Source organism: Accipiter gentilis, chromosome 3 (genome assembly GCF_929443795.1).
Source record: "Accipiter gentilis chromosome 3, bAccGen1.1, whole genome shotgun sequence".
NCBI lineage: Eukaryota > Metazoa > Chordata > Aves > Accipitriformes > Accipitridae > Astur > Astur gentilis.
Genome location: NC_064882.1, coordinates 3,268,797 through 3,286,480, shown reverse-complemented (window position 1 = coordinate 3,286,480; position 17,684 = coordinate 3,268,797). Strand labels below are relative to the sequence as shown.

The 17,684-nt window shown below is 39.5% G+C and overlaps 1 protein-coding gene across 4 annotated transcripts in view; it reads right to left on the bottom strand.

Annotated features, from left to right (window-relative positions):
- DDX60 (DExD/H-box helicase 60) overlaps positions 1-6,731 on the bottom strand; it is a 47,555-nt gene extending 40,824 nt beyond the window's left edge. For 2 of the 4 annotated variants that reach the window (XM_049833410.1, XM_049833401.1), the window contains exons 1-6: positions 5,844-6,729; positions 3,604-3,981; positions 3,400-3,469; positions 1,806-1,983; positions 1,322-1,663; positions 706-813 (exon numbers count right to left, since the gene is read on the bottom strand). In XM_049833410.1, coding sequence (XP_049689367.1) covers positions 706-813; positions 1,322-1,663; positions 1,806-1,983; positions 3,400-3,469; positions 3,604-3,967 — 1,062 coding nt within the window. In that variant the 5' untranslated portion in view covers positions 3,968-3,981; positions 5,844-6,729. Of the gene's footprint in view, positions 1-705; positions 814-1,321; positions 1,664-1,805; positions 1,984-3,399; positions 3,470-3,603; positions 3,989-5,843 lie in introns of those variants that run through there. The other 2 variants (XM_049833392.1, XM_049833384.1) reach the window with 2 other exon arrangements.
- Positions 6,732-17,684: the final 10,953 nt, after the last annotated feature.

The window sequence follows — 17,684 nt, the reverse complement described above, 5'->3', positions numbered from 1 at the left end:
AATATTAGGCACTAAAGGTGATTATGGTACCATAAAAATACCGATTTTTTAAAGTTGAAATATTGTAAAACTACTGCTTTAATCATGCAAGCACAGACCTTGTGACTGCAATCAAGTTCTTAAAAAAAATTCCCAGATTGTGAACACTTCAGTTAACAGAGTGTGCAAGCCTTAGCAGCTGCAACAGCAAGGTTCAGATTTTTAGATGTCCCTACAGAGAAGGTTGCCTCTGGCAGCAGCACCGACTCTCGCCTGCTGCTGCTGAGTGTACCCTCCCACACCCTGCCCTCAGGAGACAGCTACTGCCACGGGGGTGAGACAATGGCCACAGTGCACCCAGAGGGTAGTAGCCACAGCCCTCCATGTGGCTAAGGGTGGATTTATGCCACAGATGGTGCTTTCTGCTGAACGGGCTGGTTCCCATCTTCTGCAAGACAAAGGCAGTCACCAAGATGGAAACATCCCTTAAGTGGCATTCCACTAATCAGCCTCCAGCTGAACCATCCTACTTTAGTGGACTTTAAAGAAAGAAATGGCTTCAAGCTGCTGCGAAGAAGGGGCACAGAGGAAACCTTCTCAGACTCAGGGTGTCACCTAAGCATGAGAGTCCCCAGTTCTGGCTAAGAGAGAATTTCAGGTAAAGGAATGGAGGAAGACAGTCAACCTGAGGAGAAAAAAGAAAAAGGATCAAAGAGGTCAAAGTACCTCTTTTTGTATGCTTTGCAGGCTCAGCTTGAGATGTTCATATAGACATATTAATGGTTCTTTGCTCCTGACTAGGTTTTCACAGGCACATCGCAGATCTTGTTCATACTAGAAGTGTAGAAGTCAAAGTTACATGCAAAAGTCAATAGATACAATGCATCAAGGACTACTAGCCACAGACAGAAACCATTCAGATATATGTCAATCCTCAGCCTCCAAGAAATGGTAAATTTCAGCCTCCATCTATTGTAAATAAAATTTTTAAAATTACATCCCTCGCCTAAATGCTAGTCTTTGTCTGGCATATTACAAGTCAACTAAGATACATGATACTGAAGATGTGGGAAAGGCTGTATCTGAGACTATCATATCTTAAGTGAACAAGGATGTGAAATGAGACTAGAGAGAACAGGGCAGGAATTTGCCACCAATCACAATGTCTTCCTGTTAAGGATTTCAAGATCAGTAGATTAAAGGATCATAAAATGAGCCACATATCAGTGCTCTATAATTTTAATATGTAAAATATAATACTCATATTGAGATATTTTAATTAAATCTGCTAAGTAGAACTAACGCCATTATTGCAAACAAACAACAAAGTTGTGTAACTTACCTTTTGGAAAAATAATCTGTGTTTATACACACTCTGAACATGATATCCGTAAACTCTAAGAATATCATACTCCTGTCCTGAAGCAAGCACAACGTTGATTTTCTTGGACAATGAATGAGCAATTAAAATAGATAAAAAGTCTGTCTGGAGAGAGGTCAGTCCTATGTCAGATAGGATGATGAAGTAAGGATAGCTTTTCTTCAGGAAAATCTCCCATTTGGATGACAAACAACTGGAAAATTCTGTATGAACAGTGGTGCTCGTGTTATGCCTCAGGTGTTCTATTAATGCAGTACGTAAGAAAAGAAAATGAGGATACGGAAAGTACATCTGTTCTGCATCCTGTGGGAAATAAAAACAATGAAATTATTCAGTTACATTTGTTGACACAATGAACAGTTTCCTAATGCTGATTAGGATTAAGCAGTTAGTTTTGAAGGAGTACAGAGGTTTAAACAGTGAACAAATGTTACTTGTTCAGTACCTGGAAGAAAGCAATGACGTATTTTGCTCCTTTTTCAGTGAAATCCTGCAGGAAGCATTCAATTTGGTAGAAGAAGTTTAGATACTGTGTTTCCTTATCTAAAAACATTAGCAGTAAGGAATCCCCATCTATCACAAAGAATTCAGACTCAACAAAGTCTTTTAACAGACTGACATACCTGAAAGAAAAAGAAATAGCAGGTACACAACATTACTCCAAGAAAAGCTGGGGACATGGGACAGAAGAAATTTGCTTACTAATATATTTTAAAATAAATGGTTTTGTTAATTAAATTAACTAAACATTAAATGGATAAATTAAATCAATATCAAACCATCTTTCTTGGATCTAAGGTTCGTCCTAAATAGCTTGCAATTCCTACAGTTATTGAATGTATTAGCAGTTGTCTCCTTTACAACTCTGGATACTTTTGTAGCATCTGAGGCTTCTGTGACTTACCTGGCACCTCTTGTCCATGTCTGCTTACGCAGAAAGCGTTAACTGTTCTATAAGAAATACCCCACATGAGATAACCACAAAATGTATTTTGAGAGCCTTCCTGCCCGAGTTTCCAGCTAAAAATAGCAAGTGGGTTATCAACAACTATCATGACAATGACAACTACCTCCTTCATCTAAGGAATGTCTATGGCAAGAAAAATACCTTAACAGTGAGAGGAATCCAATCACAATACATTCCTTCAAGACAGCAAAGAATTAAAAGACTTCTTCACCCCCTTCCTATTTCAGAAAACTATGAAAGTTGATAGAATTTGCATTAACCAGTCTTAGGTCAAACTTGAAACAAATCGTTGGCACTGAAGATGGCAAGTACAAACAGGCAGTACCTCAGCAGTTAATACATCCTAGGAATTGACTGCATTCTCCAACTCTTTAAGAATCCATGAAAGTCCAGGGACATGATGTTTTACCCAGGACAGACCAAGGAGTGAGAAGAACTTTTGCAGGTCCAGATGAAGAAGAGGCAAGCCCTTCTAGTAAGGGTTCTCTGCTTTCATGTTTATCTATTGCATACTATACTATTACATACTACAATACTAATGTATATTATGAGAACATCCATACTCTAATAGTAAGAACATGCTTGTTTTCTTCAAGGCTGTCAAAGTGCCTGATACACATCATCTTAGATCCACACCTGGGAATAACCAGCTTTCCATTCTGGCTGACATCAACAGATTCTGGTTTACAGGCCCAGTTTGTTATCCGATGCAATGAGTAACCTTCCATGAACTATGTAAACTTCTGTCTTACACATTTAAATTGTCTGCCTTTAATTAATACTAATCTTTTCAGCGTGTAAGCTCCAGAATGAAGAGAAGACACTTCACTGTCAATGTGAATGGCACTATTGCTGATCCTTTTCCACATCAAGCAGGGAAAGGAATTAGTATCAGGAGATGCAGAAGATCATGCATTAGAATTGATGTGCAAAAACACAGGAAGTATATATGAAAAGGAATATTTTGTAGGAAAACTGTGTTAAATGCTGTAAAAGTAGTAGCCTTAAAACATGTGAGGAAACCTGCTCCAAAAAAGCCTGACAATTTGAAAAAGAACCCCACTGTACTTACTGAGCTCTTGATAGGGATGCCCAAACATGTAGCCTCAACTTCTTCAGGAATTCAAGATGGTTTCTTATTTCTAAAATATCCACATACATGGTTATTGATAGAACCATAAAACCATAACTCATCAATTAATTACAAAAGAGCCAAAAGGTAAGACACTGCAATAAAAGCCACAGACATGAGCATAAACTAGTAACAGCTCCTCACCAGGGCTTTGGGAATCACGTTCATGCTGAAGAACTATGAAATCCTCTCCTTCAGTTTGTGATGCCTGCTGTGTCACTTCTTCAGTGGTTGAGATACTATAAACATTACTGTAATCTGGGTCTTCGGCTTCTTTTTCTCTGTCTTCCTCTTCTTTAAGCATCTGTGCAACAGCTGCTTCTGCTTTGTCACTGGTTTCATTCTCCTCATCACTGTCACTTGTACTCCCACTCTCTTTATCTTCCTTTTTTGGAATGAAGCCTGTTTTCTCACTGTCACTACACTCACTATCCTTATCATCATTACCAGCATTCTCATTTGCATCATTATGAATGACTTTCTTGAAATGATCTTCTGCAGAATCCATCACAGATCTTGATTCTGGCATCCAAAAAAAGAAAACTCTAAGTAATCAAGAGATAATTTTCAGGAAACAGGGTATGCTCTGAGGCTTCAACCATTAAATTATCTACTTCATAATCACACTGGAATAAAACTTTAAGAAAAATCAGAAAGCATTTTCTGAACATCCCTGTGAGACATATTTGCATTTTAAAATCAATAAATATTGTTATGAACTGTAAGGAAAACATCAGCTTTTTTCTTTCTTAAAGTTTACTAAAGAAGATCATTACATATCTGTTTTGCATTTTGTACGAAGGGACCCATGGGGTGTTAGTCATGATTTGCTGTATTAGTCCTATCTATATGGCATTCTCCAAGAAATGATGTGCATTTCCTGGTTCAAGGGACTTGTACCCACACCGTTCGTGCTAGTCCAGTCACAAGTAGGCACACCACAACATCTTCATTGCATGATGGGGGTAATAATGGTTTGGTATCAATCCCATTTTTTAATTCAGTTTTAGCTTTTTTTCTTCTTTTTTTCAAGGGTAGAATTCTCAAATCTTGAGTGAGCATACAATTGTAATGGTTAGGGTAAATCCCCACTTTACGAGGTCACAATGTTCAGTTCCTTTGAGCTAAAGAACAAACAAGCGGCTTGGGATAACCCTGCACAGTTCCTACAACATCAGCTCAGTTCTTCTGAACTTCAGTTTTCTCTAGTTTCCATTCAGGTAACAGCCTCACACAGTATTTGTTGTTGCAGTATTTGCCACTGTAATATTCACATGCCTTAGATATGGTTACCCTTCATTTTCCTGAGACCATAAAAGAACTATTTAATCTTTAGACGTCATTTTTAGTCTTATAACCCTCCTTAAAAAAACCAACAAAATAGTGCAACCTCCATTTTTCAGATTTCACCAACTCAAAACTGAACTGCAATTTTCTTTTTGATTTTCACCTTGTGTTAGTTTAAACTTCTAGCAAATGACGTTGCAGGAAAAAGAAACAAAAATACATTTTTATTATCAACTTGTAAAATACTGTACACATAGTGTGCTATATTACAGTGGGGAACTTAACCTAACTTTACAGTTGAACTTTAATACCTATTTTTACAAAATGCAAGCCATTTATACACATACAGCTACATAAAGTCACCTTTTGTGTACCTACATATGTAGTTTTTTTCAAGGCAGCAATAAACCTGAGACTTTTCTCCAGTTTCTTGTCTAAATTGAAAAAGCTATATCAAAGGCTTGAGAACACCATTCTGGGATGAATTATCTATTTTTGCATGCTGAAATTGTTGCTTACCTAGAAAATGGCCATTGCTACTTCAGCAATCTCCTAAGCAAGCATGACTTTCCATATCTCAAAATGTATAAGTGAGCCATTCTCAAGGAAAGCAAAACTGTATCTGTACATATTCATGTATGGGCTGCTCTATTTCCTTTCAAAAAAAAAAAAAAAAAAAAAAAAACCCAAAAAAAAAGGCTTAAATACTTTGCTACATCGGTGCTTTTCTGCAGTGCACACACTGACATCTGAGGTGCCTGGGGCTACAGCATAGGCAGAGGCAACCAGGTGGCTTTGACAACCTGACAGCACCCCTGTTGCCCCTCCACCCTGGAGGGTGCTCCCTTGCTGCCCGCAAAGTCCCAGAGGTTCCCCTGAATGCGGTCCAGCCACCTCGTCCGGCCCCAAAACCAACTGCAACCGTAATGCAAACCCCAACCCCAGCTCCAGCTCCACGCCTAAACCCAATCACCCCCCGCCCTCCCCGGCACCAAACCCAATCCTAGCCCTAACCCCAATCCCAGCCTCAGCCCCAATGCCCAACCTAAAGGCAACCCTAACCACAACTTCTAACAAAGCCCCGACCCGGACAGTACCTGCCGCTGCCGCCGCTGCCGCCGCCGCCACCACCCCGCCTTTAAGGTGCCGCCGACGGGCGGCTCCGCGGTCGGGCCCCGCCACCGCCCATCCCACCAGCTTTCGGTTTCCATTCCCGGAGGCCAGCCACCAAGTTCAGGTTTCATTTCCGAGTTGCCGGTAGAACTGCGTCGGTGAATACGGCACTGCAAAGTATCACCAGTATTTCCTTGCTTCCATTACAGTCAGGGGGGTCCATGCTTCAGCTAACGGTCCAAGAGCCGTGCAGTGCCTGCATTGCTTAAGAATTGTGTTAATGCAGGTCGCATACACAGTGCAGGAAATATTCATTCCTATTTCTGCCCCTTTATTCACCACAATCTATTCTTCTACCAGCCTGCTTTCTTAAAGTAGGACGTTGCACGTAAAAATAAACTGAGAGAGACACTTTACACAACTTTTTAGCATTTCCCGCAAAGCCTTTAGCAGGAACAGCACCAGACACCTATCACTTGGTTTAAAATAGCAAAGCCTTGATTTGCAAGGGAACCTGGGTAACCGAGTACTGTTGAAACAACATTTAGGAAACCAGAGTTTACATATCGGATTGTCTTGGCAAGAAGTGAAAAGCCCAGCTCCTCTTTAGATCAGATACTCTTGCAGGATACAGCACAGAAAACTACTGGATCCTCATGGATCCAGGTAAGTTTTTGGCAGCCTCCCTGGTGGACAGCTGACACATTAACACTTGCCATGTAAGCAGATCAGAGGTCTTTTCCGCATTCCACATTTCCTTTGAGACCTGTACAAAGATTCCAGAAACTCAGGAGAATGGTATCTTTCACAGTACAGTGACACCCACAGTGCTCCAGCATATCAAAATTGTTTTGTTTAGCTAGCCAAGATAAGCCCCCTGCTCCCTCCTCTCAGCACACTCCCTTTTTCTTTGGTAGGTAACCATCTGGGAAATACTTGGAACTATCTCCTTTCCTCAAATTAAATGTGAGATGATCTTTAGCCCAATGCTTCAACAAATTTTTAATATAACTTTTAATTAGGTCCTGAAGTCAGACCTTTAGATTCAATTCTCCATCCCTTTGGATGATGCATTTTGGTTCAGAAAAGTGTATTTTAGGTCTGCTGTTCACCTGAGTAAAAGGCAGATCAGACACTTGCCTGAGGAAGCTGGTGCCACCTCCATGAAAACATATTTAAGAAAGACCAAAAACACCCCTCAGGCAGAGGAGTGAGGAGGCAGGAAAGGAAAAGAAAAAAAAATAAGAGTGCAAACACCAAGGTCAGGCGCCCCTATGGAGGACCCTATGCTGGAGCAGGTGGATATGCCCTGAAAGAACCACAGCCTGTGGAAAACTCACCTTGGAGCAGGTTTATCCTGAAGGACTCACACTGGAGATGGGGTAAAGTGTCAAGAAAAACTGCTATGTCCTGACTAACCCCCCCCCATCCCCCATCCCCCCTGTACCACTCAGGGGATGGGGAGGGATAGAAGAATCAAGAATGAAAGAGTGAAGTTGACCTGAGAAAGGAGAGGGTGGGGGAAAGGTATTCTTTAAATATTTTGTTTGTTTGTTTCTCACTGCCAAAATCTATTTTAATTGGCAATAAATTAAATTACTTTTCCCCAGGTCGAGTCTGGTTTGCCTGTGACAGTAACTGGTAAGCAGTGTCTCTGTGTTTGTCTTGACCGCAAGCTTTTCCATCCTATTTTCTTCCCTCTCATGTTGAAAGAGGGGAGTGAAAGAAGAGCTGGGTGAGCATCTGGCAGTTGGCCAAGGTCAACCCACCACACTTCTAGACCTCTCTACATAACGGATGAGGCAAATAGGGAAGGGGTAGAGATAAGTGCTTGAGATGAGTATCCAAGACAGCCGTTCTTTCAAGCATGAATCAGAATGCCTAAAATCATTGAGCAGGTGGCAGTAACCATCTAGTGTAGAAAAACAGCTGCAAAAATTTTAACTTGAGACATCTTACAAAGGGGAAAATCAAATTGTAACTGCTCAGCAATCATAATTGGAGACCGAGGAATGACCTCATCCTGCAGTCCAAGGTCTAACTCCAGAACCATGTCAAACAATAGAAACAGAAATGCCAGAGATTAACAACTTTATATAAGGGAGAACAAATTCCCTTGTTGATAAAATGAGAAAAGCTACAGTATAGATTTGTAATTATATGACTGGTGTTGGCACAAGTGTGTATAAGGAATCAGCTCATGCCACGTTTTTGCAGACTCCCTGTAGAACCACTAACAGCAGTAGGACTCTGTCCAATGCATTGTCCACTGAAATCACTTTATACTTAAGCACAAATGTGTATTTAAGTGGTACAATAAAAATTCCGCAACACTGACTTGAAGCTGTCAGGAGCTGCCTTTCTTAAGCTAAGTGTGGCAGGTACACCCACCCCAATAAAGACCAAAACTTCTTAATTGCTGAATGGAAAGGGTTAAACTAGAAGCTGCAGTTTGGGGTTCCAGCCACCCAGCCCGCTTGGCGACTGGAGTCACTACACAGAGTGATACAAGTCACATACCCCAGCTATCTGAGCCCACCAGGAGCTCCTCATCCAATGAAACACCTCCGTCAAGACAAGTCTCTAGACCCCCGACTATATATATATATGACCACAAGTCCCAATCCAACCTAGGGTATAAATGGAGCCCACCGGAAGACCCCTTGGAGCCAGCCTTCCTCAGAGCAGCAGGCCTGCAGTCTCAGACTCTCCCCTTAGATCAGGACACCATCTAAGGAAACTTCCCAGGATTGAGTGCCTCGCCTTATCAGTGACTGATATGCGCATTTTGAGTCATCATTCTAAACTTAGATTTGGTTACAGTTTGTGTAGTGATAGTTCCCACCTGACATCCTGAACCTGTAAATAAGTTGTGTTTGTTACAGTGTTTACAACCTAATATTCCTGTTCAATCTGGCTGTTACATCTCAGTATCACATAACATTCCTGTTCAATTTGACCATTGCATTTTGATATCATTAAAGAAAATTGACTTTTGAAACATATCACTGTCAGCCTAGTGTTTCTGTGACACTAAGCTAAGCTGTCTCCTTTAAAATAAATGCATAAATTCAAATTTTGCATAAGTTGTGCCTCAACTGTTTTTGGAATCTAGTCCTAAATTCAATACAGATGGTGCAAAGACTAGTACATGTCTGAATGGGAGAAATTTTTAACCCAAAGATTGAACTAAATATGTGAATATTTTAATTTCTTTCATTAACCTTACTGTACCAACACAAAGTACAGAAAGTAGAGATAAGAAATGTGGTAATGCCTTGATTACTTTTCAAACAATAGTAAGTACAAAGGCCATACCATAAGGAACCCTCTGCTTGTCTGGTCAACTATAGACATAGAACTTTGACCACATTTCTCAGAGGTCACTTAAAGAAATGCTGGAAAATGAAAAGATTAAATGTGTACATGTTTTTATGTAGAAGAAAAATTCTTTGCTTAGCGTTAAGATAGAGTTATTATCAACAAGCTAAAGTTTTAAATTAGGAACTATCCAGGGTTACCCAGTCATTTTTATTAGTATTTTTACTCTGCATTTTCTCATTGAACTTTCTAAATGGTAAAACCCCAGTCATGTGCATCTTGTCATTTTTTCCTGAAACTACTCATCATAGAGGGCTCTCCAAATATTTCAGCTCCATTTCTTAATATCAGCTAGATTTTGATACATTTCTATTCAGTTTATAGGAATAAAGAACAAGTCTCTCCCAGACTCTAGGGATCTGCATCTGCTCATAATGATTTACCCATTTATGTGAGATTTCTGAAGTGGGTTTACTTTCTAGCACAATGGTAAGCAAGGCACTAGAATAGGTTCCCAACAGTGGGTTTGCTCTGGAGGAGGGAGGTATCAAGGTGGTTTGGGGGGGTGAACAAGCATGGCAAAACAGAGGGATAAGGAAGCAAGAGGCTGACCGCATGTAAACAGGTTGCTGGGCAAAATGCTTGTCTAGCCATGCACCTGCACCTAACCAGCACAGGCTGCCCTGTCTGCTCATTAAATTCCATTTCTAACCACCTTCCTGGGTGAGAGACTACCTTTTCTGTGTGCATGTGTGTCTATGGAGGTCTGACTGCCAGCAACTGCTGTCAGACCATGGGTCACAGGGGTCCATGTGTCTGTGGAACCAGAAACAGGAGTGAGTGAGGGTATGTAAGTCAGTGTGCAATCCCTAGTGACTATCAAGCCAAACCTGCCAGCAAGCAGGTGAAGTGGCCAGGGAGCCAGGTATGCATATCTCTATGGGTAACACCCCTGGAGGAGCTGGCCACCAGGGTGTCCAGGCCAAATTCTGGCAAGCCCATAAGGTCTCAGGCTCAACTGAGAGACCTGTTTCCATGTGCATGTGAGTGCCTGTGCAGGAGGCAACTGGGGAGAGCCAGGATCCATGGCCAGCCACTGGATAGCCCAAGTGCACAGGCCCAGCTACTGGTGGGATCTGCATTGTACTATTACCCACTAAAGGGCCTTCTTCCTGATCAGCCAGTGAGTGCTGAGCATTTCTCTGACTGTTGATCTATGTGGCCAGCTGTGTTTATATGTATGTGTTGTATTCATGTGTGTGTTTGTATACCTGATGGGGGACACGCGCTCAGCCCTGCTACTGGTTAGACCAAGTATTTTCCTAGAAAAGTAAATCTGATATATGCTATCAAATTTAAGAGCATGAAGCAAACTTTTCCAGGTATAAAATCTGTTGATCATCACTAAATTGCATGTGGCTGTAAAAGGAGAGATGAAGAATTTGATGTTAAATAGAAAAGTGTTCTTCATAAAATAAGAATGCCTTTCACATGTGGCTGTTTTGAAATTAGATTCCCTACATGTTTGTGAAGCACATTAATATCCTCAAAACCAGTAATAAGACACAATCTATAGAATTTCATGTGCATTCTCTGAAATATATCCAGCCTGGATACTAAATGTGTCCTTATAAGCCTTTTAATTACATACTTACAGCATTGACACTTTCTGCATGAGCTTATAATGGCTGCATAAGCAATTATCTTCATTTCCAGGCAAGCATGCAAAAGGCAAAATAGCTGTTCTTCCATTATTACAGCCCATTAAGAGGCCAGTTCCGAGTCAGTGCATTCATTACCTGAGAAGTCTAAACAGAAGTGACATAAAATGTAAGCATAGCCATATTTACACACACAATTCTTCTCCAACCCATACAAAAAGCTTCTTCATACTAGTGTTAAGTACTACCTCTATAAATTTGAAGTTACAGAAAAACAACTAAAATCTTGAAGACTTACTTTTTATTAAAGAAAAATTCAGCCATGTTCTTCATCTAATTTTTTAATGATTGAGACCCTTTTACACCCTGGTAAATCTTTCCTCACTTTATATACACAGAGCCTCTGTTCTCACTCTCTTGTAATTTTGGCTAAATTGAATCTGATCTGAGATTTCACAAGCATGCTCTTTGCCTCAGGATGAATAGGTGTTTCTTAAAGATTCAAATCTTTTAACAATTACTGAGAATAATTTTAGGGGAAAACAGGACTATTTTTAGCTAGAATTATTTTTCTGTTTCTTTAGAAACCTCTATTTTACAAGGCTCTACCCAAAACTGTTATGAAAATTTCCTCCCCTAACTATTTTATCAATCAGTCTTTATAGTATGAAAGCATATTAACTTTGTTAACATATACTAGTTCACATGATACACTGCAGTGTAATGAGGCAGTGGAATTTTACTGGAGGCTTTAGTATTGTTCATGTTTAAGTAAAGCAAACTAAAGGACACCACCTCATCACAAGCACCAGAAGGACAGCCCAGCCCTGGAAATAAGAACTTTGCTTTTTAGAGCTGTTCACGAAGGATAAGAGATACCCATGGACAACCAAGGTAATGCTGGCATCCTAGCCCCTCCAACACAGCTTTGAAACCCTCCCAGCATCTGGTGTCACAGATAAGTTCTACATCATGACTGACTCCAGAGACATCTGGATCAATGGACAAGCAGCAAAAAATGCTGATAGATGATGACGCTGCAGAAATATAGTTGCTTTGCAAAGTTTTACTATGATTAGTAGTAGGAAGTATATGTGTTAATTAGTGATTAGTCAAATTGTGTTGCACCTGAACACTTGAAGAACCCTGCATGAAACCACATTCCAGTTTGGCTGGAACACCTCATACACATGAATAAGTATTCACCTTTCTAATTCTATACTTTGCTTCCTAGCCTTTTTCCTCAGCTGACATGGGCCAGCTGCAAAATTTATGTAACACAATATACAGGGCAGAAAAATTTAGATTAGTTTTGGTGTTAGACATGTGCATTTGAAGTCCTAAAGAAATTTCAGCAAGACTTGGGCTAAATTCTATCCATAGGTAAAATATAATTGTACCAATTCCGTAGGGATTATTTGCAACAGCCTACTGAAATGTCTTAATTTTTCCTGCACAGACTAACCACACTGAACATGCCTTACTCTTTGTTTCAATCTCATGATTATCACAAAGAAAAACTGTCAAAGGGATGCAAACACTGGAACAGCAGCAAAATGCTTACTGGTGCACTGGATGGGGGACACAATAAGCAAACAAGTTGTGATTAAAGAAAGAACAACCATGATAAGAGAACAGGGGCAGTGCAAGCCTGATATTACATGAGATTTTGTTTCCACACACACAAACACACACAGATAGTCCTCCAAATCTTCCTGCAATCCATACAGCAGTTTGTTGAAATTGCACTGTATGTCTGTTTATAAAAACAGAGTATTTCCCTACCAATTTCTAAAAGGGGAAGTTAATATTCTTGTTTCATATCAGCCATTCTAGAAGCAATCAATAGGAACTGGCCAAAGCTCTCCTCTCTTTTGCTGTTGTATTCATTTAACACAGCAGCAAAATCTGGGAGATCATTATGAATCACCTAAAGAAAAACACAATTTACATTTAGTTTTCTGAGCAACTAGAAGAAAACATGAAATGCTATAATCAAATCAAATACTAGAGTTGAAGTTCATTATGATATAGCCACAATAATTGATCAGTGCAGCTGCTGGGGAGCAGGAGGAACAGGGCCACTCCTTGCCAGTGGCAGAGCCAGCAGTGCAAGGCAGCAACCACGCTGAGGGGGTGCAGTCCCACTGCACCAGAGACGGGCAAGCGAGCAGGGCAGAGCCAACAGGTCCTGCCAACAGCCCAGCCATCACTGGGCAAAGTAATAAGCCAAGATCAACCTAGGAACCCTACACAGTAGCTCAGAAACAGGGTTAAGACAAACCAGCTGTAACCCAGTGGAGCTTAAATGCTCGCACTGTTGCGGGAGCATTGCGGAAGGCTCCAGGTGAGGCTGGTTGTGGTGATGAATGCTAGTAAGTACACTCAGGTCCCTGACCCTATCTGAGCTTAGGCTTAATTACTTTTCAAGCAAGTTTCAGGAGCTGTGTATTAACTTTGAAGAATCAAAGCTGACATAAAGCTAAGACCCATGTATTTTGCAGTTTTGAAGCACAGAATTTCAAAGCAAATCCACTCATTAGCTTCAGGATTTTACAAACAACTTATTTTTTATTTTGTACCATTTCTAGAGCTTACATGTGAAGATATGATTTGGTACCTTCCTGAGCTTGCAAATCTACCAAAAGAGTGTTTTAGAAAATGTATGTCTTCTATGCTGCATGTTTCTTATTGATTACATAGGAAAGACCTTACTCCTCATTTCAGAAACTTATCATATGCTCAGTGAAAACAATGTTAGAACAGGTTATTTTGGACTATGGTCCCTTTGTCACTGATGATTGAGTGCTGGGAGCTGTCTAGTTTTTTAGACATTGTGTTCAAGAAAGTAGAAAGACAACACAATGAGTATGTTCCTAATATTACTTTCCTGTGTAAATAACTGTTATCTTTAAAGATAAATATTTTTAAAGGAAAAATCTTTTAGTACATGAGAAAAATTCTTAGGTTAGGGTCCATATTTTGTGAAAGTTTGGCAAGGGATTCTAGCTGTTGTAGAAATACTTACTCTTTCAGAGAGGTGATATGTTTGCAAAGGACTCAGATACCTTCAAGGGTTCATCAACTTACATGGTTTACATCTGAGAATATATTCTGAATCAACACTTATGAACATGGTTGCTGTCACACTGACACTCTCAGTGATAAATTTGGATATTTCTTGTCATATTTCCAATTAACATGTACTGTCATGTAGTCTATTTGCTTTCCTTTATCATAATCTTTAACACACTGTTAAAACACAACTGTGGTGTTAGGATGGTGGTATTAGAACTTACTGTCTAGCTGATAATGTGGAATTTGTGACCTGCAAAGGAAATACAGCATTAACCTTAAGTTTATTTGATAAAGATGTCAAAGCACATGAGGGGAAGGAGAACAGAGAGGGAAAGTGCTAATTAGTAAATATTTAATATCTGTTCACTGTTCAGCATTTTTGATGGAATTGAAGTACACGAAAAATTTAGGCTTGAACAGCACAACTGGAAACCTTTTGGACAGTGAAAGAAGTAACAACCAGTATAGCAAGATACACAGTGATAAAAGCTAAATGGCATAACATAATTGAAAAGGGATTGACCCTGCAAAGAACTCTGCATGGATAGGTATTTGTGCCCAGACAGTATGTTGAGGCCACAAGGGTGTAAATGTAGAAATAATCCATTTGGTTATAAAAAAGAACTATGATGAAGACTTAGCTCTTTTGGGAAAAAATGCACAGAAAACAAAAAGTAGAGTTTTAGCATCTCTAAGACTTTTGGTTGTTTGAAGGACATAAATGAATGCTTCAGCAGTGACAAAACCTTTGAGAGAAAAAATACCTTAAATAGTCTGTCTCTAAAAAGTCTAAACAGATCATCTGCTAATAACTAACAGCTGTTAGTTGTACAGTGATGATTTTGAGGTGTCTGGGGAAAAGAAAAATAAGGTGAAAGATTGGGAAGGAGTATCCTTTTTCCCTCTCCTCTTTCTGTTTGGAGCAGGGAACATTATTCTGCCAGCATAAATGAGATGTGAACCACGGATGAAGGTGTAACCTATAAATACAGTTACATACTTTTTTTCTTATACAGTAGAGACCACCCTATTTTCTTTCTTAGCATTACAGACTTGTCCCCTCCATCCTTCTGAACAAGTGACAGAAGATATTTCTCCTGAGTAGAGCTCTCTGTGAGCACTTTAAGTAATTAAGGCATATTACACAGAATACAGAATAGAGAAAGAAAAATATAACCATTTTTTATCATTTAATATATCAGAAATACTATTTTTATCTATTTACTGAAAACAGAATGCATATTTTTCAGCTTGCAAAAAATAATATATAGAATTAACACATTCATGTAAGATTTAAATAATATATTTAGCTAAAAGATACAGAATCCATTCTCAAAATGAGGAATAAAACTATATCATACACCTTTGCTTTTGCATCTGCCTAGTCATCAGTTTTGGCAAAAACCAGCATGAGCCTCAATACCAATGTGATACTTAGCAGAAACTGGCCTTTCAGCTGAAGTACACTGGATTTTACAAGTTTTCTTATTTGGGGCAGTGGAATGTTTTAGAAACTCATATTTCCCAGCACATCTAGTCCATGCTGTCCAGCACATCCAGGTATCTGAAAAGAAGGGTTCAAAAATACAGTTTTGTTTCATTTTCTATCCTAGCAAAATGTCATTTCAGTAATATTCAGGACTATGCCTTAAAGTGAAGTGTGTTGTCAGAAGGATTTGGGGTACATAAAGGTACATTGAATCAATGATACCATAGTGTAACTTGTGGATGTTAGTACTTCCAGGAGAGCAGATAGGATCTGAGAGATCAATGAAGTGGAGAACAATTTGACACCGTTTGACAGCACCCCAAGATTATAATCTAGACAGAAAGTGAAAAGAGACTGAGGTGGAAGAAGAAAATAAAGAAGTGCTTAAGTGAATCAAACTATTTCTTCATCAAACTTGCTGTATTAGATGTATTGATATTGTGCTATCTCGGATAAAGACATTTCTAAATCAGTATATTCCACATCTTTTCTGACCCTCAGACAGCTACCTCAGCTCTGGTGATTTGGGATGCAAGTTGGTAAAAAGAAAGACTTCACAGGTGCGAGAACCTCGTGTTATGCAACTTTCCTCCATGTGATTATTTTACTGTGAGATGCCTTATACTATAATTAAATTAAACCTTTTAAAAAATTCAGTCAAGAGAAAAGCAGAGGAAAACCAGGCAGTGCCCCTATTCAGATTGTATTTTACGTTATACAGAGTAGGCATACTGGATCATACTTAGCTGTTGAAGGAAGGAAGGAAGCATAGAAAAAGTATGCTGAGTTTTTTTCACTTCAGTGTTTCAAATAATGAAGTTTTGCCACTTATACTAGCTAAAAATTTGTAAAGAATCAGGATTGGAATTGTGAAGTGTAAATGCAGTTTACATGCTGTTACTGGAGTAACAGGAGTTTACATGTTGTTATTGTAAAGTACAAATGTTTTTTTAAAGGGATGCTTATTCTTCCAGTATTTATGGCAGGACGCAGTCCTTTGTTCCTCGTCCTCTCTGTTCGTGCACTTTTTATCAGGTTACCACATCCAATGTAAAGTCTTAAAATGATCTTGGTTTTTATGATTTACAGATCCATTTATCCATGCCTGATTTTTTTCTATCCACCAAATTCTACATTTCATCCTGCCTCTGTGACATACAGGAAAGATGTCAGTTTCAGCACTATATGGCAAAACTACTGAACTCAACTGCTAACCCATTTCTTTCCCAATTTGTGGCACCATTAAAACCACCATCCCTCTCCAAATCACTGTAGTCTGCAGTTATCCCTGATTCTGTTCATCCTATATATTTAAGCCAAGTCTAAATTATGCTGCATTATGATTCATTAGTGATGAAACTATAGGTAAATTTCACAAACTCTACAAATGACAACAAACACACTCAAGCATTCTATATACACTGCATAATGTTACCAAAAAAGATGACATTTTTCAGCAAGTTTTAACATTGCATTGCAAGTTTTCTTTTTCTTCCTTCCTATTTATGAGCTTTAGTAACGACCTTCATTCAACTATGTAGCCCTTAAAAATGGGGAAAAAAATCCTTCATCAAATATAACACAGAAAAATACATTTTCCCACTTACCTATCTCCACCAGGATGCTTCCCTGCTTCTTATACTTAATGCCAGCTAAACCACCACTTGAAGACTACATAGGCAGCAATGGCTGGAAAAGGTCAGAGCAGGCTGAAGGACATGTAGGGGGAGAAAGGAGATAGAGAGTGTAGGCAGTGCTTTAGACCTGCTGAGGCTTAAGGAGCACAGTCCTCTGTGAGGTGTTTTACTGAGACTTACCTTAAACACGGGCCTCAAGCGTGCCCTGTTTCCAGACAGCTCTCATTTGGCTATTGAAATGTCTGTTTATGCTGTAGGGAGTGGTGGGAAGAGGTAGTCCTAGATAGTTACCACCATAAAATGCTGGCTCTTACCATACTGAGAGGATGAGAAGGAACAATTTCAGTTTGAGCTCTATTTACAACACAGGCTGCAGACATGAGTGTTTTTACCCAAGGCAGCCAGGGAAAAACCACAAACCTCCCTTTGTATTTTCTGAGCGTGTGTACACGCTGGACAGGGATTTCTTGCAGGTCACCAGGCAATTATGTGTAAGAAAATATATTGATTTATAATTGTGTCTAGTATGTACCTATACATACATATGAACTTTACATGTTTAGTATGAGTGTCATGCTGCTTACGGGATACCTGTCTGTAGTTCAGAGGATCTAAGTAACAGAGTTCTGTAAAAAGACG